The 22,805-nt window shown below is 46.3% G+C and overlaps 2 protein-coding genes and 1 non-coding gene across 4 annotated transcripts; all 3 read left to right on the top strand.

Moving 5' to 3' along the window:
- The first annotated feature begins 8,010 nt into the window (after positions 1–8,010).
- LOC124671585 (protein JASON-like) lies at positions 8,011–10,433 on the top strand. Its single transcript, XM_047207943.1, has 6 exons — positions 8,011–8,103; positions 8,200–8,357; positions 8,609–8,704; positions 8,812–8,943; positions 9,027–10,029; positions 10,121–10,433. The coding sequence occupies exons 1-6, from the start codon at positions 8,011–8,013 to the stop codon at positions 10,193–10,195; spliced, it is 1,557 nt and encodes a 518-aa protein (XP_047063899.1). The 3' UTR covers positions 10,196–10,433.
- Positions 10,434–13,308: 2,875 nt separating this feature from the next.
- LOC124674386 lies at positions 13,309–18,638 on the top strand. 2 transcript variants are annotated; one of them, XM_047210429.1, is made up of 10 exons: positions 13,309–13,399; positions 14,064–15,289; positions 15,653–16,235; positions 16,367–16,477; positions 16,599–16,685; positions 17,073–17,180; positions 17,638–17,690; positions 17,990–18,089; positions 18,183–18,281; positions 18,366–18,638. In XM_047210429.1, the coding sequence occupies exons 2-10, from the start codon at positions 14,151–14,153 to the stop codon at positions 18,432–18,434; spliced, it is 2,349 nt and encodes a 782-aa protein (XP_047066385.1). In that variant the 5' UTR covers positions 13,309–13,399; positions 14,064–14,150; the 3' UTR covers positions 18,435–18,638. The 2 variants fall into 2 exon arrangements, with proteins under 2 accessions (XP_047066385.1, XP_047066386.1); XM_047210430.1 differs by lacking the exon at positions 16,367–16,477.
- Positions 18,639–21,760: 3,122 nt separating this feature from the next.
- TRNAG-GCC lies at positions 21,761–21,831 on the top strand. The gene has a single exon. It is a non-coding gene; the product is annotated as a tRNA-Gly (tRNA).
- The last annotated feature ends 974 nt before the right edge of the window (positions 21,832–22,805 follow it).

Here is a 22,805-nt window from a genome sequence, read left to right as displayed (position 1 = left end):
GGGGCCGGAGAAGGTTTTTAATGAGGCGGGCTCGCGGTGCTGCAATATAATAAAGATAGTGGCTATATCACCTTCTTCTTTATCAACGTGACCAAAGTCATCGCTCCGACGAATTTCAATATAGTTCATCGATGAAAGAAGAAAAAAACCTTGCCTTGGTATTCAAATACCTCGTGAGTCAATAAAAATACAAAATAGTACTCAGTAAAAGCTCGGGGGCTCATATCTGCCTTCAAAATATAAATGCCTTGGTCCACAACCTCGCAAATATACAAATATAGTAAAAAGTCACCGAAACACTCGGGGGCTAGACAAACATAGAAATATAATGGTTGCTTTACAATATAGTCATGGACTACAACGAAGAAATTTCTACAAGAAGCATATAATTAGTCTTGATTCAATATGTCATCAAGAGTAACTCTGTTTTCTTCAGGAGCAGCACCAAGAAAATCGGCATAATGGCCATCGGCAAAAAAGTCGGCATCCATCCGAAGAAGGTCCTCAATCATTTCTTCGGCTATAGGTGTAACCTTCGTGTTAATCCTATCAACACCAACTCTTCGACGCTTTACCTTTTGATGAACCCTCTCGACAACTTGGGCAAGGTCAAGCTTCGAGTGGCAGATCTGGAGCATGATAAGAGCAAATCTGGCACCAGCTACCAGTTGTGCTTTGACAAAATCGTGGATACTGCGAGCATCTTTGAACCTTTCCATCAGTTCAGGAAGAGTTTTTGGTGGGACATTCCGAGGAAACATGGAGTTGTAAACCATGGATAAGGTTTTGGTACCGAAGTGAAGGAAATCACGGGTTTGAGAGGTACGATCCTGAAATCTGGTAATTTGGCGGGTCCTCTCCGGAGTGGCCCAAAACAAAGAACCATGGTCCAAGGAAAGATTGACAAGGAGGTTTGTCCTAGCGTTTACCCTCTCTTCCTCGGCAGCGAGCATCAATAAAGGCACCTATCAACACAACGAAGGGACAACCTTTAGGAGACAATAGCATGAAGATGAAAGATATCACAAGACGAGACAAACATACCCGACATATCCGCACGGCTTCATTCATTAACTCGAGCATGAAATTTTCTCGAGTGACCGCTTTTTCGGCTTCGTAAACGAGCAATCTCCTTAGCAGCCACAGCCTCGCGGGCTTGCTGAAGGGCAACTTTTTCGGCTTCAGATGATTTACGAGACTGCTCCATCATCACAAGTGTTTGCTTTTTCGCATACTGAAGTTGCTGTCGAAGCTCATCCAAGTCTTGCGACAAGGTATCATCGACAGGTGCAGTATCAGAAACAGTTCTCTTCGCGCGGAAAGAAGGCGAAGCATTGGAAGGAGTAGGAGTTGGAGTGTAGTTATCAAATATCAACTGAAATTTAAACAAAACAACATCAAAAAACAGGCAAAAGATAGAGTTCTTCATTAATCTCTTGGGAATAATTACAAGGGCACTACAGTGGAGCTAAGGAAATACGTGTCGCCAAAAGACTACTTTGGCGACAAGAGCAAAAGAAGCAAAAGAAAAACAGAGGCATGCAACTAGACCTCCGGCCTTGACGAACTAGGAGTCGACGTTGGCTTGATCCCGAGATACGCCAAGATTTTCTTCGTATTGGGCTTGGCCGCCTTCATCAGTGACTTCCACCTCGATCGCTCTATCCGATCGGTGTCGCCAACCTTCGTCCGGTCGAGAGTCCGCCGATCGTCGGCAACTGAGCAACGAGTATTTTCAACGGCTACCTTCATGTTCTCATGGCGCATCTTCAGCCCAAGATCTTCGATGTATTGAAAAGCTTGGCAAGGTCAAGGAAAGTCGAAGGTTCCTCTTTCTTCGGGAAGAAGTAGGGGAACAACGCCGACAAAGCCCCACTAGCATTGGCCACGCCTTCACGAATTTCGCGTCCATGGAGCTCAAAAGAGAAAGTGCGTCAAGGAGAGGGTCATTGACGGGATTCTCCAGATCATAATCTTGTCCTGTTTGGGCTGACACACGAGACAACATATTAGTCGAAAATCAAGACACAGGAAATGCAACAAAATAGAAGAAATTGAGGATATTACTCAGCGTACGTCGACATTGCGACTTCAAACGCTTGATGACCCCTTGCTCACGTGCAGCCTGTGCAGTTTTCTGCTCGTGTAAGGCGATTCAGCATCTTTGAGCCTTTGCTGCAATTCTTCGACACTAGCGGCCTTTGCTTTAGCATCATCAGCTTCAGCTCTAGCTTCGCTAGCGGCAAGCTCAGCCTTCTTACGAGCCGTCTCACTTTGCTCGAGTTTTCGAGCAAGTGTCTCGGCACGTTGGTTAGCTTCCGCAAGTTTTTCACGTTGAGAAAGGAAAAGGAAGAGAAGAAAGATCAAAAATAGCGACAAGCGACGGGAGTAAAAAACCAAGGAAAAACAGCAAGTATAAAAGTCGTTACCTTCGGCTCTGCGGCATACTCGCGGTACCCAATAAATTGGGACCCGATGCGGATAAGATCCTTGATCATAGGCTGTCAAAGAAGAAGGAAAGAAGGGGAAAAACTTCGGCATTACACAAAGTAAGGGTCCACAAAAGCAAAATAGAGGAAATATAGATCTCGATAAACTTACATCATCCAAGAGCTGCGAGGAAGAACTGCCCAATTGAGGAGGAGGCTCAACGATCATCTCAACCCTTGCCCTTTTTGGCGAAGGGACAAGGGGGCTTGACGGTGGAGTAGTGGTGACGACGTTTTGTTGAGGAGGCGATGTTTCATCTCCTTCAACTAGCGTGTCTGAAACAAGTACAGTACGTGACGTGCTTGTCCGAGGAGCCACGTCAGTAACTGGTACTTCTTCTTCCTCATCGCTAGTGAACAAAAAGTCGACAGTATAAAAAGCAAGACAATATAAATATTTCGAGTATAAAAAAAAGGGGGGAGAGATAAAAATCGACTTACGAGCTGATGAGGGATTCAACATAAGGATCGTAAGCTGACCTCGGATGAGAAGGAACAACCTCTTCAGCCTTAGAAATGCCAGAATCCTCGGCATCAGTCCTTTTCCTTTTGTTCTTCGGAGAAACAGCAGGAGGAAGGGATTCAGTCGATTCACTAGCTTCAGACTCAACCTCTCTCTCATGGGAAGCCGCAGATTTGTGAGAACCCGCGACTTCACTTCCGAGAACGAGAGGAGCCTTGAGTATCTTCGGCAACAATGCCCATTTCTTCGACTTCTCCATCCTCGGGAAGAGGAGGAAGGGAAGCCATAGTAGGGTGATTCTACAACAAAATAGCGGCGAGAGAGAAAGATAGCGAGATATTAATACAATGAGATGCAGGGAAAAATTCGGAACAAGATAAAAAATTCGAGAAGGCAAAATACCTCGGGGAGAGGATTAGTGGAGCTGTAGGGTTCCACGCGACAAGAGGAAGGAATAGGATCCTTCTTACTCGGCGAGGTAATTCTTCGAACAAGCTTCTCCAAGTCCTTCACGGAAAGATCATTGGAGAGCCTATTGGCGTCATTGGCACCGAGAATACGTCCAAAGGGGATTTTTGCGAGCTCGAAGAGGCTGCACTCTAATCATAAGAAAATAAGCTATGATTTGGACACCAGACAACTCTTTTCCTCGAGTATTTTGGAGCTGATGAACACGAGTCATAAGAGCTTCTGTCGCCTTTCTTTCTTCTTCGGAAGCTTCGGCGTCCCAGGAGTGGCGGCGTTGAATCTTCGCGTTTCCGTCGAAAGGAACTATGTTGTGTTCTACGGAGTTGGCGCTTTCTTCGTGTATATAGAGCCACCTCTTGCGCCATCCTTGGACGAGTCGGGAAATTTGACGTCGAAATAATCGACATCGGTTCGGACACGGATAACTACGCCACCTATGTTGTAGGTGGCGTGGTGGCGCCATTACGGCGAAGACGGAAAATGCGTTTCCAGAGAGCCCAATTGGGAGCAACTCCAAGAAAGCATTCGCAAAGTGTGATAAAAATAGAAATGTGAAGAATGGAATTGGGGGTCGGCTGGTGCAGTTGAATCCCATAGACAAAGAGAAGACCGCGGAGGAAATCATGGATTGGGGTAGAGAGGCCGCGGATAAGATGATCAACAAAACTAACCCGATACTCCATTGGAGGCTTGGGATAGCTTTCTTCACTGGGAAAGCGGATGGCGCCTTCCTTCTTCATCAGGCCAAGTCTTTTCATCAGGTTGGCGTCTTGGTTGGAGATTTTGGATCTCTCCCACTCAAGATCTTCAGCGGCCATCGCGGACTCTGGAGTGCTGTGGCGGGTCAAACGCGCACGCGGTGGCATCCACGGCAGCGGATTGAGCAATGTATGCGAGAGCGGGAAATCGGCGAAGATTGGGCGCAGAGGAAGATTTGCGAAGAGGAACAGGTGAGCGGCGCAAGCGAGGGGATGAACGGAGGTTGAAGACAGGTTTATATAAGAATTGGGTGAAGCGAGTTGTACCGTTGGATGAGGAAATCGTGTGGTGAGAATCGATCTTCTAGTAACAAGGGCAAAAAAGTATTTTTACTTGGGATAGGCGTTACCGTACGTGCACCGAGAAAAGCGGAGGACGTGTGTCCCCCACTTGCACGACGTGTCAACATGGTGGGAACGATGGACCCACAAAGCGAGAAAAATATCGACCATTGATAGAGTTGAAGAAAATTTGACAATGGAAAATATGTCGACAAGAGAAAGGAGAATGGCGACAGGATAAGTTATTTGAATGCATCGGGAGCCTTTGGTCGAAACAAGTTTTTGCCCAAATGCTCGGGGCTACTTCGAAAAAAGAAAAATTTCGACAATGGCAAATATAGAAAATGTTGAGCCTACGAGTCAAGCACAAGTTCTTGGCTGTAGCCTCGGAGCTACTCCCATCAGGAGCGCTGTTCGCGCACCCGATAAATAAAAAAAAGAGAGAGGAAAAAAAGAAAGAGAGAAGAAGAAGGAGGAAAGAATATCAGGAGATAATGGCAATATAGTGACAAGGCGGACTAAAATGTTGAGCCTACAACCAAGCACAAGTTCTTGGCTGTAGCCTCGGGGGCTACTCCCATCGGGAACGCTGTTCGCGTGCCCGATGAAATTAACAAAGGAAAAATAGAACAAGCAAGAGAGTATATTTCGAGTTATCATTAACTCTCCATATACTCCCATCGGGAAAGCAATATAAGTCATATTTGACTCAATAAAATGTGCCATTCCAGCAGCCGGAAAAGTACTCGACAATATATTCTCAGAACGCCGAAGTTGCGATCAATTTCTGAATGCCGCAAAATTGCGAAGGTAAGACCCCGGACCTATTCTCGCCGGGCGTGGCATCGCCGAAGACTGCGCTACGCTACTTTTATCCGTATCAACGGATACGAAGAAAAATCCTAACGGACGCGTTAGGTACTCGATAAATTTAACCGGGACTCGACGGAATGGTAAGACCTTAAGCGGCGCCTGTCGAAGTTTACACCGAGTATCCCGAAATCATGTCCGGGGACGTGATTTTGAAGTAGGTTTTGCGGATTGCCACTAGAGCAGCTTAACTAGTACCTGATCCGTCAGATGAACTAGCCCCAACTACCAATATCCCTGTACAATATAGAATTTTATGAAAAAAAAGTATAAAAGTTAAGAGCTTTCGAGTAAAAATAAACAGTGGAGATTTTCCTTGATTCTACGATTCAAGCAAAATCTCGGGGGCTACTGACATAGGCATCCCAAATGGGCCTGCCTAATATAGTACCGGGGTTTATTGAAGGCCCACTACCCGAAGAATAAGAAGACTCGAGAGCCCAAGATGTAGTTAAGGAAAAGATAGAGTTGTAATAGGAAGTGTTATTTGTAATCTGGCGGGATGAGTTAGAAACCGTCCCGAACTCTGTAATCCTTGTATAGCACGAATCCCTCGGCTCCACCTATATAAAGGGGGGGCGAGGGACGAGAAGATCATCGAATCATTGTCTGCAAACCCTAGTTTTCATATTCGTCGAGTACTTTTCGGCTGAAACCTTCGAGATCTACTTGCCCTCTACTTCTAACTAAACCCTAGCCTACAATCCATAGGCATTGACAAGTTAATCCCTTGTCATCCACCGCTGAAGACCTCACTCCTGGAATATCTCAACTGTGTTAACTGCTAACATCACTTACAGTCTAAACAGCAAAGAAATGTGTAAAGAGTAAGCCCTCAAAAATAACGTGTAAAGAGTAACTCGAGAGTAAGCCCTCACTTACAGTCCAAGCATATAACAAGCATGAACACAAGCATCCAGCTCAAGAAAAAGAAAAATGTATCGAGAGGACATGTGAACACACCGGAAAGCTGTGACGGTATTGGCGAGGACCGTTTTACACCTATTGTCCTCGGCGATCCTTGAGATAGAATCAGATTAACCCCGGAGATCTCACTATAGGCAGTATAGGCGGTGTCTTCACCCTCTTCTTTGACGGTGTTTTTGCGGGTATTTTTTGTTGATCCGTGAGCAGAAATAAAACAAGAAGTCAAGAATCACCTATTGCAAATTATTGCTATCAACTAGGCTGCAAGTAAAACAATGGCTTTTATTAACGATATCTCGAACAAGCAATTGTAACTCCCTATATGATACATAGAAACGATATACGAACATACTATTTTTGTCTACATCCGAGATCTGGATAACTCCCTATAGGTCAACTGAATTCCATCCAACTACTCCCATGTGTGCTAGAAAATAAAGAACCAAGCATGTACCTTGGCTTGGATCTTGGGATTTTCCATTTGTAGGTGCAGCTACAACTTTCTTTGGCAGGGATTTTGCAGGTCTTTCATGTTGATCTGTGAGCAGAAGTAAAACAAGAATTACCTAAGATTACAAATTATTGCTATCAACTAGACTGCAAGTGAAACAATGGCTGCATGTGAAGGGTACTAGACGTGAGATGTGTATGTGTAGTACAATCGACAAGAAATATTGTAAGGCGTAGATGAATAAAAGGCATCACAGGCGAGACTTGTATGCAAGCATGTATAAAACTAGGCGATATTGTCTACGAGAGGAAGCAACATGAAACTAGGCGATGTTGTTTGCTACATAGAAAGCTAGTTGGTTGATAGATCTAGCCTCCTGCGGTAGCAATTGACTAGATCGATTAGTACCTTTCTCTAATACGCCAACGAAAATCCACACACAAAATAAGCCGGCGACGGATCAAGCATGCGAGCAGATTGGGTGGATCGACAAGAGACATACCAAAGGAGAGGATTTTGGGTCACATACCTTGGGTTGGATCATTTGCGAGCTGCGAGCGACGGATCTTGCGGAAGTTGCCGGCGACGAAACGCCGATGCACTTGGCGACGGAGGAAATCAAGAGGTGGAGGAAGATCTTCTCCATGTGGAGATGGCGGCGCGCTGGCCTGTCGACCCCAACATCAACAAGCTGTGAGCGGGTTCTCCGACTACCGATAAGGATGGGAGAGGGAGGGGTCGGGGCATCGGGTATGGCGGCGGCGGCGCGTCGCCCGTCGGCGATAGAGGGTTCTTGGTTAGGGTCTCGGGGAGTCGGGGCCGAATGAGTTTCACTAGGGTGGAATCACTTCGCGGGCCATGCGGACTCTGCGGGCTCTTAGCGGGCCACGCGGTGTGCTCGCTTCATCCCGCTACGCACGACGCGGTCGGCCAAGCGGCACCGCACGAGCGCGTTTTGCGGGGCGGCCCAGCGGCGTGGCGGGACAACCCGCCCCAATTGCAACCTGAATGTAGACCCTACTGGCCGCGCCGCGCTCGAGATCCACCATTGGCCCATTCAAACTTCCGAACTAATAAACCAGCAGAAACGTCAGGTCCCACCAACCGAGATGAACGCCTTGATCAGCCGGTCATCAGTGCGGCTGGCCCACCACCGCGCCGCGCCATTCACGCCAACAACGGTCAGATTCCCCACAAACCCGAAGCGAGACACTCCCCACAAAATTCCCCACAAAATTCAAACCGAGGCACTCCATTAGAAAACTCCACCCAAATCGAACACCCGCATCTCCGCCTCCCTCCATGGGCTGCTTCCGCGCCTGCTTCGGCGGCGGCGGCGACCGTCGGAAGTCGCGGAGGCGGTCGCCGGCGAGGCTCCCGCCGCGCCCGGACCATGTGAGTTTCCCGATCTCGGGGTCACTGTGCTAGGCTGGGCGCCTTGGTTTGCGGCGGGTTCCTGAATCCTGATCGGTTCCCGGTTTTGCCTCGCAGGTCGCTCCGGTCGGCAAGGTCTCGTCGCCAGCAGATGTGGTGGTGAAGGAGGCGGCGCCGCCATCGCCAGCTGCGAGCGCTTTGGAGCCGCCGCCGCTGCTCGTGGAGGCCGCGGCGGAGGAGGCCGTCACTGCCGCGAGCTCCGGAACGGAGCAGAGGTGCGTGTAACCTCCGTTCCGCGCGGTCGTCCTTGAGCGTGTTCGCTCCTGTGCTTGAATGTTTACTTTGCACAATTATGTGGGGGATTTTACAATTCGCATTCGCTCTGAGCACGGCTAGGACAGAACTGCAGCTGTGGTGTTTGCTAAAATGCCACAGAGAAGCATCGTACTAGTAGAATTGCTGATCGATGCGAGGGCTTTTGCGCAACAGATGCTAATCGCATTTCTTGTTTTTGGTTTGTTTGCAGGGAGTCGAGTGAGCAGAAAACTTTGACATCACCACCGCTGACAGTGGATGTTGAGGAGGAGGTGGTCACTGGCGCAGGCCCTGGAAGAGAGCTGAGGTGCGTGTAATCTTCATCCGATCGCCATCCCGCATCTTTTCGTGTTCCCAGATTCTGCCAGTAACCTGTGTTTAATGTGGTGTTTCTTGCTGGTTGTTTCTTTGCAGGCAGTGGAGTGAGAGCAAGGGATCGCCTGCGCGCTCTTTGCCGCAGGAGAAGACGGTCACACCACCTCTCTCCCCAGTGAGATGTGCCCCCGTGGCAGCACCGGTTGTTTCAGCTGCTGATACAGAATTGGGGTAAATGACTTGTCCTCTCTGTGCGAATCATGATGCAGACTACGTGCCTGCCCTGTTAATACGCCACCTTTCTTGATTTGCAGGGATGCTGGTGAAGAGGATAGTCGCAGCGGTGGCAAGAAGAAGGTAACATTCGACATGAATGTCACAACATACGAAGATACATCGCTACCACCTGATGAAGAAGGGGAACTTTCAGAACCTGCTAAGTGCGCGAAAGATGAAGACACAGAACAGACGCAGAAGAGTGTTGTGCTGCCAGAGAATCATCGGTATGGGAATTGCACAGACAGTGAAGACGACGAAGATGAGTACGCTGAGGATGGCAACTATGGTGATGACAGTGAAGCGGAGGAGGATTTCGTGGACTGCAAGATTGACTTAGTGGATGAGGAGGAAGCGAGAGCTGTGGAGAACACGGAGGAGTCTCATGAGTCCCTATTCTCACTGCCAATGTCTAATGATCGTCAGAATGACCTAGAAGTCAGCAGCCCTGTACCCAAGAGCAGTGTTACCCCTGCACAGGAAGAAAGCCCTTTAATCCACGGGAACAACCACCGTGATAGGAGCCAGTACGTCCGTCCTGTGTTGAACCCAGTTCAGAATCTGTCACAGTGGAAGGAAGTTAAGGCCCAAGCAGGACCAGTTAAAAAGTTGTACAAGGAGAATGTGAACTCGGTGCCAGATGCTGGTGCAAGCCTTAGTTGTAAGGTTGCAAAGCAGACGAAGATGGGCCCTAGCAACTCTGGCAAGGGAGAAGTTTCTGTAGATGCAAGCCTCTCTACGTGGTTAGTTTCTTCAGATAACTCAACAGTTGACAAGGCCCAAAGTAAATCCCCCCGCTCCGTTTCCTCCGTATGCAGAGAAGAAAGGCCTGTCCTGGGTGCTTTGACTGTTGATGACCTTAAGCAATCGTCAGCTACGCCATCTCCATGTAGGTCTCCAAGCCATAACCGTGAAGAGGTGCCGATCTTGGGTACGGTGGGAAGTTACTGGAGTAGCACAAAACAGGGTAATGAGTACTGTTCTTCAAGGTCTGATTCAGGAAGTACTGGAATCCCCAATACAACCAGCAAATACAGAGAGGTTCACTAAACATGCCCATTGCAGTCGTGCATTTCTTTTGTTTTTTTAGTTTTATGAAGTGATATGCTTATCCCTTGATGATTTCTTGCAGGATAGAAGGGTGAATTGGCACTCGACTCCCTTTAATGTCAGGCTGGATAAAGCTCTGAAGAAATCTTCTGCATGAGTTTTGGCGCTGCTGCTAAAGATTTTTAGTAGTTATATGTGTTGAGCTCCCTCCCACCTGTAAGAAATACGCGTGGTGTGCATTACCAATACGCGTGGTTTGTCCCACTTTGTGTAGCAAAAGTCTTGTAGATTCAGGGTTGTGTCCAATTGAACTTTATGTATATTGAAGGGAAGATGTCTGTTCCCTTGTGCCGGATATAGAAGGGCCACAAAATTGGCCTGTTTGCATGAGTGCCTATGTGCATTGCAAAATTTGAGGAAGATAATTTGATTATTGCTCATCTTTTCATGTTCCACGCTTTTTTAATTTGCAGCCCACTTTATTTTCCTATATCGGCAGGGCTTCAACGGTGATGATGTGAAGGGCCTATCCAAAGGTGAAAATGCTGGCACCACCTCGATTTGTCAGGACGTTGAGTACAGTCCATAGGTAGTTCTGGCTGCTTGACAGTTAAGATTAGCATAAGAACATGCAAATCTTGTTTTGATCTTTTATGTGCTACGTGCACTGTACAAATATGCACTATGCTCTTCCTGGAAATTTTGCATGTCTTTTCTTGACATACCGCTTAGTTCATGATCATTACTGGACCTTCATGTCCCCTCATTGATCTCATTTTTCAGGCTACGCGGATCCTTTACAAAAATCTTAAAATGTCATTTTCAGTTCTTTATTTTGTGGATTCAGCCTATGCAATTTTCTGTTTGTTGTCAAATTATTTCACCTCGCATGGCTCATGATGATTTGACCAGATTATAGCTTTTTCTCTCTTTCACTTCATTTTCAGAAACCTGGTGATTGCCCCTCATCTGAGTGGTGGTGGCAACATCTCTTGTCTTTAGATTTGCCGACTGATCATTGATCAACTAGTGGTTGTACCCATTTATTGATTTGTAGAATCTTAAGGTAAAATTGTGTACTAGTACAAAATCTATTTGACATTTATTTTTCTAGTTCTACCTATGATACCACTATAATCTTCCTCATCATTAATTATAGTGATACGTCCATATGGAAATGCATGATACTATACCTATGATTTTTTGATAAAGAGTATATATTATTATCGTGAAGATACCAATTATCTGCAACAACGTATTGCCCTAGCGACACTACGGATGCACACAACTAAAAAAGAAAGAAAAATTATAAAAAAGAAAAGTCATGCTACAATGATTCATTCCTTGAAACAACAGTATTAACACCACCAAGACAACACCTGAAGTCCAGCTTCTTCAAAAGTGACGCCTCCAAGAAGGAAATAGTGCACAAACACCGTCATCGTCCGATTATAGATCTTAGGTTTTTACCTGAAGAAAGTCCTCGCTTTCAAAACAATGCCTTCAACAAGACCATTGCCAGGCACAACCAATTAAGGCTAAACATTGGGTTTTTAATATGACCTTCTCCTGTGTAGTCGCCCCCACTTGCATGCGGATGCTCAAGTCCCAAATCACCAAGCCAATTCCTCAACACCGTACAAACTCTAACCACCATTGTTAGTCCACGGGAGACATTCTCCGCCAGCACCATGGAACAAGAACATGCCCCATGATATTAACAACCAACCGAGCTTCGAAGCGCTCCCTCTGAACCTAAACGGTTCGATAAAAACATGAGTGCGCATGACCGAATACCACCCGATCCAGCAAAATCCATGCAACGGATGCAGTGTTACACTTGCCAGCAGAGTCTTCCGGAACACGACACTGCAACCAGATCGATGAAGACAAACATCAGGCAGATCTTCATCTTGGCGTGAGAGAAACTCTAGGACCGCCTCCTTTATTCGATCCAAGCCAGTAGCCCCCACGCCACCAGCCGGAGGCAGACGAGAAGATGGGCCATCCTACCACGCTAGAAGCAAGCACACAGCTGCCTCCGCATTGCAAGCCCAGATCGAATCCGGGCCAGGCCTGTTGTAGCAGCCACCCGCCATGGCTGCTGCACGTCAGCGCCACAGAGGAGGACTTCGCCGATCCGCCCAGTGCTGGCACCACAACGGATCCTCCTCCACAAGCCACCAAACCGCGCCGTCAGAGACGACGGGCCTAGGATGGCACCCTAGACCCAAGGCTTGTCATTGTCGCCCGCATCAAACATCGAAGGCAGAAGCAACCGCCGCCGCCATGGCCGAGTTCGCCGCCCCGACCACCGCCCACGACCCGCTCCGTCGGCACCGCCCAATCCGCCCCTTCGAAGGAGTCACCGCACCCTCTTCCCCTAGTGCCTTAGACACCAGGGGCCGTCACCACCGCGGCCTGTGCCGGCGGTAGCGGCGAAGACGGGGCCGTTCAAGATCTGTTTTTGGCGGTGGCGTGGGATCGCCCCGGTGACGCCCTGGGGGACCTATGTTACCTCACCGTTCGGGTTTCTTGTTCCCTTCTTTTGATTTTCGGAAATGTGTGTGAATGCCTACCGGTTCCGGAAACTAGGCGTGTGCCGGCTGGTAGCACTCAAATTATACATAGTTATTGGATACAATTTTACATGTTTGTTTGTCATATCAATGATCTACTTGTCCAGAGAGTAGTATATGACCTAGTTTAGACACGTAAAAGATGATATTATCATTATGCAAGGCTTACATGGGTTAGAGAGAAGTTGAAAAAAATCTGACAATCATCATGGCAACCAAATTTTTCTAAAGTGGTGACAAAGTGACTATAATTTGGCAACTAGGGTAACAAATTTATATATTACCAAAACATATCATCTTTTATTAGCCCCAAAAGTAAAGAAACGAAAACCAGCAGCAATACTGCTCCGTCTTGAAATCAAACAAACAAACGTGCCCTCGACCTCGATCCAGATTCAAATTCTATCTGCACTCCTCCACCGTTTCCTCCCCACCGCCCCCATACCGCTCCTCTTCTTCCGCTCCCCTCCCTCTCCCGACTCCTCACTCCTCGCGCACGTACACCGCCCCAATCCGCCCCAGCGCCGCCGCCGCCGCCCTACGCCTCTCCTCCGTGGCTCCCAATCCGCCCCAGCGCCGCCGCCGCCGCCCTACGCCTCTCCTCCGTGGCTCCCAATCCGCCCCAGCGCCGCCGCCGCCGCCCTACGCCTCTCCTCCGTGGCTCCCAATCCGCCCCTCCCATCCACCAAACCCCTCCGCCGTCCACGCGCGCCGTCGCCGCCACCGCCGTTCCCGTTCAACCTCGCCGCGTCCCCGCCTTCTCAACCGATTTGGTTTCCGAGGTATGGCAATTTTCTTCACCGACGATTAGTTAAACCCCACTCACCTCGCGAAATTTCGGGCGCACCATCTAGATCCGTGCGGAACCCCATTTTTTGCCGTTAGTTCATCTTTGTTGGATTCAAATCTAACTGAACCTCCTGACAATCCGCCCCTGGTGGTAGGTCACGCGGCCCTGTTTCCTTATACGTATCTCATCCGTAGCACTTCATTTATATCCAGATCATGTTTATACTGCTTTAATTGTCTCAAGTAAGCCGCTCCACTCGTAGCAAATAGAAAGTATTTACACCTCAAATTCGGGAGGAGATGCCAGATGCTTCATATGCTCAGTGGTCAATGCCAATTTGCCTTCATGTGAACTGATGATCTTATGTGATCTGGATTGATTACTCTGAAAATATTTTTTTAGGAAGGCATTCAACTGATTCTGCCATCCGTTGTTTACTTCCATGTTCTTTCTTTGGCAATATATTTCGTAGCATCTTATGTGCCCTGTTCGTCCTAGATCAGAGTATTTGTTTGAGGAAAAACGGATCAAAGTATCAACCTAGTTTATTTTTTGCCTTGATTGATCTAATTATTACTTTTCTCGATGTTAATGTTCTTTTGATGAGGATATGAGGTGGTTATGCCACTTTTGTAATATTTCTCTGCATGTTACAGAGAGATTGGATAAATTTTTGATCGTATCGACATGCAAAGGTGAAGGGGGAATTTATCTGCAACTGCAATAACTTGTGGTGGGATAACATGGTTGACATGAACTCTGATCACATTTTTGAGGTTCCTGACACTCCCGACCGAATACAGCAGCCAACATGCCCTGTATCTAGCTCAGCTGCTACGAGAGGCATTACAGCAGTCAACATTTTTGAGGTTCCTGACACTCCTGACCGAGTACAGCTGCCAAAATACCCTGTATCGAGCTCAGCTGCTACGAGAGGCATTACAAGGATGCGTGGAGATCCTTCACCGAACCGCATAATGAAATTTAAGATCAAGAATTATTCCTCCAACCAGGGTCAATCAAGTAGAGGGAGCGCAACTGGTGAACTGCGTGCACCCTTAGCAACCGGGGATTTGTTTAAACAAGCTGAAGTGGCACGGTTGTTGCCAGAAGCAAAACAATCCCCACCAAAATTAGATAGGGCTACTGGAAAATCTGTTGTGAATGGCTATGGGGCTCGCACTCTTGGTTTGGGTCAGAGCAGCAGCATTTCAAACAACATGATATCGGGCGCTGGAGTAAGCGGCAATAGCTGCCAAATCAGAGAAGGGAAGTTTAGTCATCGAGATGCAAGCCGTCGGAACATGGACTTTCTTGGTGTGGGATCAAGTCTTCCTACTATGCCAGTGGGAAAACCACAGAACAGAGCAAAAAGTAGCACCTCTAATGGACTGAAGGAAGCAGTAGGTACTGATGATTTTTCACAATCGAGTCCCACTGGGGACAAAAGGGAAGCGGTCAATTTCAAGGGTACAGCAGGGCTCTCAAGTCTTACACCATGTGATGTTCCTAATAAACATGTGGGACAAAGAAAGTGGGTGCGGAATGGTTTTATTTCTCCCTCTAACATAGTCCAAAGAAATCTAAAAGCTGATGAAAAGCAGGAAATGTGCTCTACAAGTGGAGTCTTACACCGGCCAGATCCTCGGGCTGATGTTTCCCATGAAGGAAATATAATTGATCTTACGGATTCACCAACAGTAACAAGGAAAGGAAACACAGCAACTGATCGGTTGATCACCAGAAATGTGGGGAGTCTAGTTCCACAGGGTGCAAATCAAGCAAGCAGCAGTAATTGTTCTGAAGGTTTTAACAACAAAGGCAAAGAAATTATCCATGATCTCATGCACACCGAACGGTCTGGAGAGGATAATACAATGAGGTGTGCCCTATTTCTTTGTTCATACAGGTGTCATTCATTTCATGGTTTAATTATGAGTACTAACATGAGTGCGAAGTGTAGTCGAATTCCTTTTCTCCAAACATTGCAATAGCGACATCCTGGATGTTAGTGAGCATTTCATCGGTTGAAATTGAATTGAAGTTTATAAAGTTTGTAGTGCATGTAGCTCAATGTAGTAATTTGAAACAAAACTGAATTTTGTAGGAGTCGAAAAAGTGAATCTACTTTGTTCAGTAAAGTACCACCCCTAAAATGAAAATGTGCATGATTCATTTGTCATACTATTAGAATTTTAGATATCTATCTCATATCATTAAGCTTATTAAACCTCCTTTGTTACAGGGTTTGTCCAAGAGGTGTAGTAGATTCTTCTGTTGTAAACGGTGATATTTCTGGCATAAGTTCTCAGCAAGGTTGGCGAAGAACACATAATCACACTAGTAAGTTATCCAGGTCATTATTGGATACGATGACCACTAGTTGTGGAATAGAATCTGGATCTTCTGGACCATCTAATCAGGGTCATGAAACTGCAGTAGGAGACAGCAATAACTCATTTAGTGCAGCAACAACTACACGGTCAACAAGTGGGACTACAAAGATCAGTAAAGGAAAGAGGAAACTCACCTCAAGTTCCTATTATCCTGGTGATAGCTCTAGTTCTCTTCATGAACATAGTGGTTCATGTCTTGCATCTTCAGACACAACAGCTGGCAGAAATCATACCACAGTTTGTCACGATACTCCTGTAATAGATATTGATAACCTATATTCCCCTGAAGTTAGACCTCATTTGAGGGGCAACCATCATGGAACCTCGATTGGTCCTAACATAAGTGCACAGTTGGAGGCTGATGAAATGTTGGCTCGGCAACTTCAGGAGCAGCTTTACAATGAAACACCACGTGTTGCTCCTAGAGAAGACGTAATTCCCGATCATCTCTTTCCCCCTCCGTGTCTTCATGTTTGTGCGTGTGCACGCTCGGTGCATTCTCTTGACGTCGTGAAGACGCTAGTATTTCTTCAACAATGTAACTTTCTTTTTTCATAAAGCAGATTGATGCAATTGTGGCAATGTCACTTCAACATGAAGAAGATGCAGTGCGGACATCCAGACCCGTAAGGAGGTTTCAAAATGAAACACCACGTGTTGCTCCTAGAGAAGATGTAATTCCTGATCATCTCTTCCCCCCACCGTTTGTTCATGTTTGTGCACGGTGCATTCTCTTGACGTCGTGAAGGCGCTACTAGTTCTTCAACAATGTAACTTTATTTTTTCATAAAGCAGATTGATGCAATCGTGGCAATGTCACTTCAACATGAAGAAGATGCAGTGCGGACATCCAGACCCGTAAGGAGGTTTCAAAATGATACTGTAAGAGCACCTGCCTCATTGATTTTTCCCTTTTTGTAAGTTAGTTCATATCTTTATTTGAAGTCACCATGGCTTTCTCGTTTTGATGTATGTTTGCCCCAACCCTAGGCCTGTTAGCTTGCTCGCAATTAAACAATATCTCAATTGCTGAAACTTAAGTTATAGGGATATGTGCCCATAAAAATCCGAACGGTACTGGTAGGAATTTGGTAGTTTGCTTAATATTAAACGGGAGTTCATGCTATACATAAAACGATAAACAAACTTGTTTTTTAAGATTATTTTCATGTAAAGTGAATTATTTGTTATGACAAGCATGATGACTAGTACAATGGCTGCTTTGAGACTGACATGTTTTATCTTGTTGTCCCTTTTTTTTTGGTTAAGAGAGCTGCAAGAGCATCCCGCTCGAGTGCTGCTCAGCGTGCGATCAGGGCTAGATATGAGACGGCAATTTCTGATATGCGGAATGCGGCTCCAATAACTTTGGGACTGGTATTGCTTTCACTCTTGACTTTGTAGTTCTTTTACGTGTAAATGTTTTCTCTTCTCAAAAGGAAGATCTTTACTTTTAAAAGATAAGACTGACATTTTTTTTTGCTTTCATGTCATTTGTGTTTAACTCAATCTCACTACTTAAGATGTTGTAAAATATACCGAATGGCATGCGATGAATATAGATAGTGTGTTTCTACTTTTTATTCTTTTATCTATGGCTATGTCCTCCTATAACCAACAGAACATTCCTTTTGGGGTGAAAACATTTTGGCATTGACTTCACCGGATGAGATGTATATCTAACTTACGGTTGAACTCTATGATATACGCTTTGAAGTTTGAACTTTCATGATTTACCAAATTGGTTGCATTTAATCTTTGAGTTTACAGTTTGCGATTGCCTGAATTGATTCTACAAAATTATTAACACAGCTTCTGATTCTCAATTTTTCAGAGGGCTATGATTCCTGGATATCCTGGATTGCGTATTCAACCTAATATTGATTTGTAAGTGCCAAATCATGTTGTACTTCCAGTGCCTGAATCTAGTACCTGAGTATCTTGAGAGCTCAGAACAACTTACATGTTGTGATTCAGTTAGCTATTTGCTGACTGGAATTTACATGTAACATTGCGTTACATTAGTTTAGCAGCTTCATTGATTGTGTAGCTTTATGTGAGTTCTCTACATGTGACTAGCAGTAGTGCTAGTGCACATTGTGGATAGGGACAACTTGATTCAATTTGCTGAGCAAATAAGTTTCTATCAATGTTGAACATATTTACTAAAGGAGTTTCTGTTGCAGAAATGATTACGACGCGCTACTTGCATTAGATGAGAATAACCACCAGCACACTGGTGCTTCAGAAAGTCAGATCAATAACTTGCCACAGTCGGTATTTCAGGTAAATCTATTCAGCTTAGTATTCACAAAGTTGTATCTGTTTTCTTGTTAGTCGCTTAGAAGTCCTGACTAGTCATTTTTTTTCATTGGACAGTCAGCTAGCACTGAAGAGCCTTGCGCAGTATGCCTCGAGAATCCCTCTGTTGGAGATACCATCCGCACTTTGCCATGCTTTCATAAGTTCCATAAAGATGTATGCACTCTTACCGTTAGGTGCCATAACCCTTGATATGTGCAGAGCTGCATTTCTGACATGAAAATTGCTTCCACCTTGCAGTGCATCGACGAATGGCTGAGAAGGAAGAAACTCTGCCCAGTTTGCAAGTGCGGGATTACAAGAAGTTAGCCAATGCCAGTTTTCGTGCTTCCGCAATCTGTCAGCTGCTTGTGTGGTTGCATTTTTCCGTCAGTAGTGATACAGATCGGAGGCTGCACTTGGCTGCATCATGTGCCAATGCCCCGATGTGCCTTTGTTCCCACAAATCATACTTAATAATCAATATTTAGCATGTTTACTGCAGCAATTTGTATATACATGTTTCTTTTTTCATTTGTTGCTAAAGCTTTATCAGCTGGCATAAACTTTCAAGTGATATGTTGTCATAATGTCATTCAAGATTTACTGAGAACGGGCAGCCTATCCCAGCGTGGACGTTATCACTGAAACGAAAGTTGCCGCAAAGGGAAGCGGGACTGAGGCACTGAGCTCTCACGAGTCGCGACCATGGCGTGCTGTGGCCAACTGATGTTGCCGCCGGCTTGATCTCCTCCTGCCGGCGTCCTCCACTCGCTGTGACCAGATTTGGCACCACCTCACCACCCTCTTTCTTCTACCCCTTGCGCCTTGTAGAGGCTCAACCTAGAGTCTCCGGCTGATGGCCACATGCCCGTGAAGGTGGCCACGCCGCCCCCCGCCCCTGCTCCAGCCTCCACACTCGCTGCAGCTATCCTTTCCGTCCGCAAGTCCAGCAAGGCTGTTCGTGGTCAGTTGTCCATGAAGCGCTCTGTCCTCTTGGAGGTGGTCTTTCCGGCCCCGCCACCCGCCGCCGTGGCTCCCCTCATTGGCACCACGTGTGGCCTGCTGCCGACGGCCGCAGCGCCTATCCTCGCTGGTGCGTGCTCCAAGCCCCAGTTGGCTGCGTCGGCGGCCACCTCACCTCCCCAGGGCACGGGCTGCGTCGACGAGCTCGTCCCCGTGACGGCCATCCAGGAGCCTCTGGAGGGCTGCTACCATGTGTCTCCTACTGCGTCCGCGTGTGCAGGCAAGACTTCTTCTTCCAGCCGGCGCGATGTGGATTTGTTGTGGGTTGCTTCCTTGAGCTCTGACGAGGAGGACGATGAAGAACTTGCATCGCAGACGCCATTGGCCATCGCTCGTGGCACCGATTTGAACGTTCATCTTTGCAGCAAGGTTGGCTCGCTGCCTCCTATCGGAGGGCCGCTGGCTGCCATGTCCTGCGTTGCTGCTGTTGACGGCGAGGTCGAGGGTTGTGCGTTGAAGACATGTACATGTGTTGCAGCTGCCGCTGTTGGAGATGAGGAGGGGTGGGTCGGGGCGGCCGCGTGCCAACGTCTTTGCTTCGAGACGAAGGTCTCGAGTGTAGTCTCGCCTTCAAGCGTTGGGCTCGAGGGAGGTGTTTCAGGTGCCTCAAGCGTGACCACTAGGTCAGCACGTGTCATCGGCCATTTAGATGCATCCGTTGTCGTCGTCTTGGGCACCGGGAGCGTTTCTGTCGTGCTCGTTTTCCTGCCGCTCCTGGTGAAGAGGTGGTCAGTTGTGTTCGTTCTCCGGTCGCTTCTGCTCCTTGCTAGCGGAGCTGATCTCCGTCTGCTCAGCTTCATCGTCCCTCGTCGCCTCGGAGTTGGCCTAAGGTCGTGGGCCTCTCGGTTGCGACGGTGCCGCCAAGACCCTCTCCTACGAGTTGCGAGCAGATCAAGGTCAACGCCACTATGGACTCTCTGGTTGCCTTGATGCACATGGAACTCCTTCAGATGGTTAAGGTGTCTTGCCCTCTTCGTGTAGAGGTGGCTGCTCTGTTGTTAGCGCGTGTTGGTGGTTCTTCGGAGCCGACTGAGCTTGACTCCTCTAAGCAGAAGTCGTCTGTGGTTGAGGAAGAACACCTCTATGGTTGTTTCTCTCCTCATGGTCCGTCATCGCTGCCTAATGAGTCGGCCGCCCCTGAGGATGAGGGCATGGACTTGGTCGCGACTCAGGCGCTTGACCTTGAGAAGTGTGCTAATGTCGACACGATAGTCTCTCACTCGCCTGAGTCCGACAGGAGCTGGTTGCTAAGTCAGAAGTGTTAACACATGTGCCCGTATGTTTTTCTTATGTTGTGTCTGTTGTCTTTGAGAGCGAGGACATAGGCGAGTTCTTGACTCCGGTGTTGCAGATCACGCCAGAGTTACAAGAGTTGTGTGGGGATTCTCCTGTGATTCTTCAAACGGTGTTGTGCTCTTTTGGGACCTTGAAGGTGGCCACGACACCCTCACCACCGCAGTCGGAGCCTTGCCAGTCCCGCGCCTCTTCGGACCATGGAGCAGTGTTGGATCCTAGCTCAGAGGCTCTTTTTGCAAAGCAGCTTTGTGGCTTGCTCGCTAGTTTGGAGACGGTTAGCCTTGGTTATGGCAAGGAAATTACTTGTGTCTTGGCAGGTAAGGCCTCGAAGGACATGATCAAGAAGGTGGAGAAGTCTCTTAGGAAGGTTTCTATTAGAAGTATAAGAAGGAAGAGAGCCGTAACAAGAGAAGTTTCAGAAGCTGATTAATTGTTGGACTCTTTTTAGGTTGTCGTGTTTTTTTAGTAGGTCTTTTTTGCAACGTTGTGCTCTTGGATTGTCGGTTCTAGTTGGTTTGAAGGTTGCTTTCTTTTGGTGTTGTTCTTTTGTAGGTGTGCTTTTGGCCTGTTGTTGTAGATTTTCGCTCGGTTTTCTCTTAAAAACTAAGCACTTTCTTCTTAATTAATAGATGATGCAAAGCTTTTGCCTCCGTTTTAAAAAAATAATATTATCACCGAAGAATATCGGCTCTTCATGGGCAAGGCTGGACTGCATCAACTTTGCCGAGAAGGGCTGCAACTTGGATTCAACTTTATTTATTTTTAATCTGAAAGTTCCGTCGTACACTCGTACTGCTTGAACATGTGTCGGTTTTTTTGGTTGGAAGTAAGAAGTTTAGGGTTTGGGTTAGAAATTCAGAGGTGTATTAGTTGGAATGTCAGGAGAATTTTATTCAGTACCAGACTAACATAGAAAACCTATGTTTTGAACTTATCAAACCTTGGATTTTTAAGTTCCCCAGAATTACATGTGTGCAATTAGAACATGGGTAGAAAGCCACCCTTGTAATATTCTTTTAAAAAAAATCTGTCTGCAAAATTCACAAATGGTATACAATTTTTTTGTTACGATTCTGGAAACTTTCGTGGAGTTATGTGAAGTGATTATGGATGAGGAAATCCACTTTGGCTCCACATAACTTAAATTATACTAAGAGTAATATTTGGAGAAAGGGAGCCTAGAGGCTCATAGAATTTTTCGAAGATAATTTAAATTATAATACGGGTAATTATATATTTGCTATAAACTGAAAAATATGACATACCCATAAGTCTAAAAATCTTATGTAATCTAATACTAACAAATAATATGTTTTATGCAATTTAAACAAGAAGCACCAGTGGTCTAGTGGTAGAATAGTACCCTGCCACGGTACAGACCCGGGTTCGATTCCCGGCTGGTGCATGGCTAACCTATGTTTTTTTTGCTTCATTTTGTGATAAGGCTTGTGCTTGATTAAGTGATTAAACTTTTTTTTTGCTTAATCTTTGTGATTGGGGATAGTCGGCAATATTTTTGATTGGTCTTCCGTGCTGCATGGAAGGGGTAGAAGAGAAGATGGCTTGAGAGCATGTATAATGGTCTTATTTTAGCGATGTTAATGTAGGATAATCACATACAATACCTAAGATAAGGGAGTTTTTATCTACCACTGTACGTACCCTGAGAGACTGGCCATGAATTAGCATCACGGTTGTATGCTGGAGCAGTTAGCCCTACAAGGTGGACACGAACCCGTGTTGTTGTATGGTAGGCTGAATTTGGACAAAAGTTTCTTGGCACGATAAGTACAAAATATTGCATAATCCTTGATTGGAGAACACATTAGAGCCTAATCGATTCTAATAGTTTTATGGAAATTTTGGAACATGACATCTATGGATTTTATGGCGGTTGTTTGATTTGTAGACCTTTACCCTGCAAGATTTGTTTTCTTAGAAATTAGAATGAACATTCATGAAAAATTTACACCGACTCAAAACCCTCATTGGATATAATGTTCTAGCTTTTACCTAACAATGCTATTTATTTTTGTAGTGAAACACACCTTTGGTCCATAAACTCAAGACGAATGGACACTCGTCCATGAGCTAGATGCTTGGCACCACAAACTTGCTCAAGTGGTACACTTTGATCCAAACATAGTTTGAACAAGGGAGGAGTTCACATCGTGTCCACAGGTGCTAGGGAAGGACCAAACCTAACTAGGGTGTTTATTCATGTTTTTTTTGTTGCAAAAGAGACCTCGCACGGCCTCTGTCACGTCCATGTTCAAATGTTCATTGTTCTCCCACTTAGAGCTTTGTCCCCCACCTCTAATTCTACGCTGTGTTGCTCATGTTCGTGCTCATAAACTATCTGCACATCGCGGTTTGCGG

This window comes from Lolium rigidum, chromosome 7 (genome assembly GCF_022539505.1).
Source record: "Lolium rigidum isolate FL_2022 chromosome 7, APGP_CSIRO_Lrig_0.1, whole genome shotgun sequence".
In the NCBI taxonomy this organism is placed as follows: Eukaryota; Viridiplantae; Streptophyta; class Magnoliopsida; order Poales; family Poaceae; genus Lolium; species Lolium rigidum.
Note: the sequence above shows the minus strand (reverse complement) of the source record. Positions and strands in the feature narration are given on the sequence as shown.

Coding starts and splice junctions, on each gene's coding strand:
- LOC124674386 (XM_047210429.1), top strand. CDS start 14,151: ATGGTTGACATGAACTCTGATCACATTTTTGAGGTTCCTGACACTCCC. Junction 16,478..16,598: donor GTGTTGCTCCTAGAGAAGAT/GTAATTCCTGAT, acceptor TTCATAAAGCAG/ATTGATGCAATCGTGGCAAT. Junction 18,282..18,365: donor TTCATAAGTTCCATAAAGAT/GTATGCACTCTT, acceptor TCCACCTTGCAG/TGCATCGACGAATGGCTGAG.
- LOC124671585 (XM_047207943.1), top strand. CDS start 8,011: ATGGGCTGCTTCCGCGCCTGCTTCGGCGGCGGCGGCGACCGTCGGAAG. Junction 8,104..8,199: donor TCCCGCCGCGCCCGGACCAT/GTGAGTTTCCCG, acceptor TTTGCCTCGCAG/GTCGCTCCGGTCGGCAAGGT. Junction 8,944..9,026: donor GCTGCTGATACAGAATTGGG/GTAAATGACTTG, acceptor CTTGATTTGCAG/GGATGCTGGTGAAGAGGATA.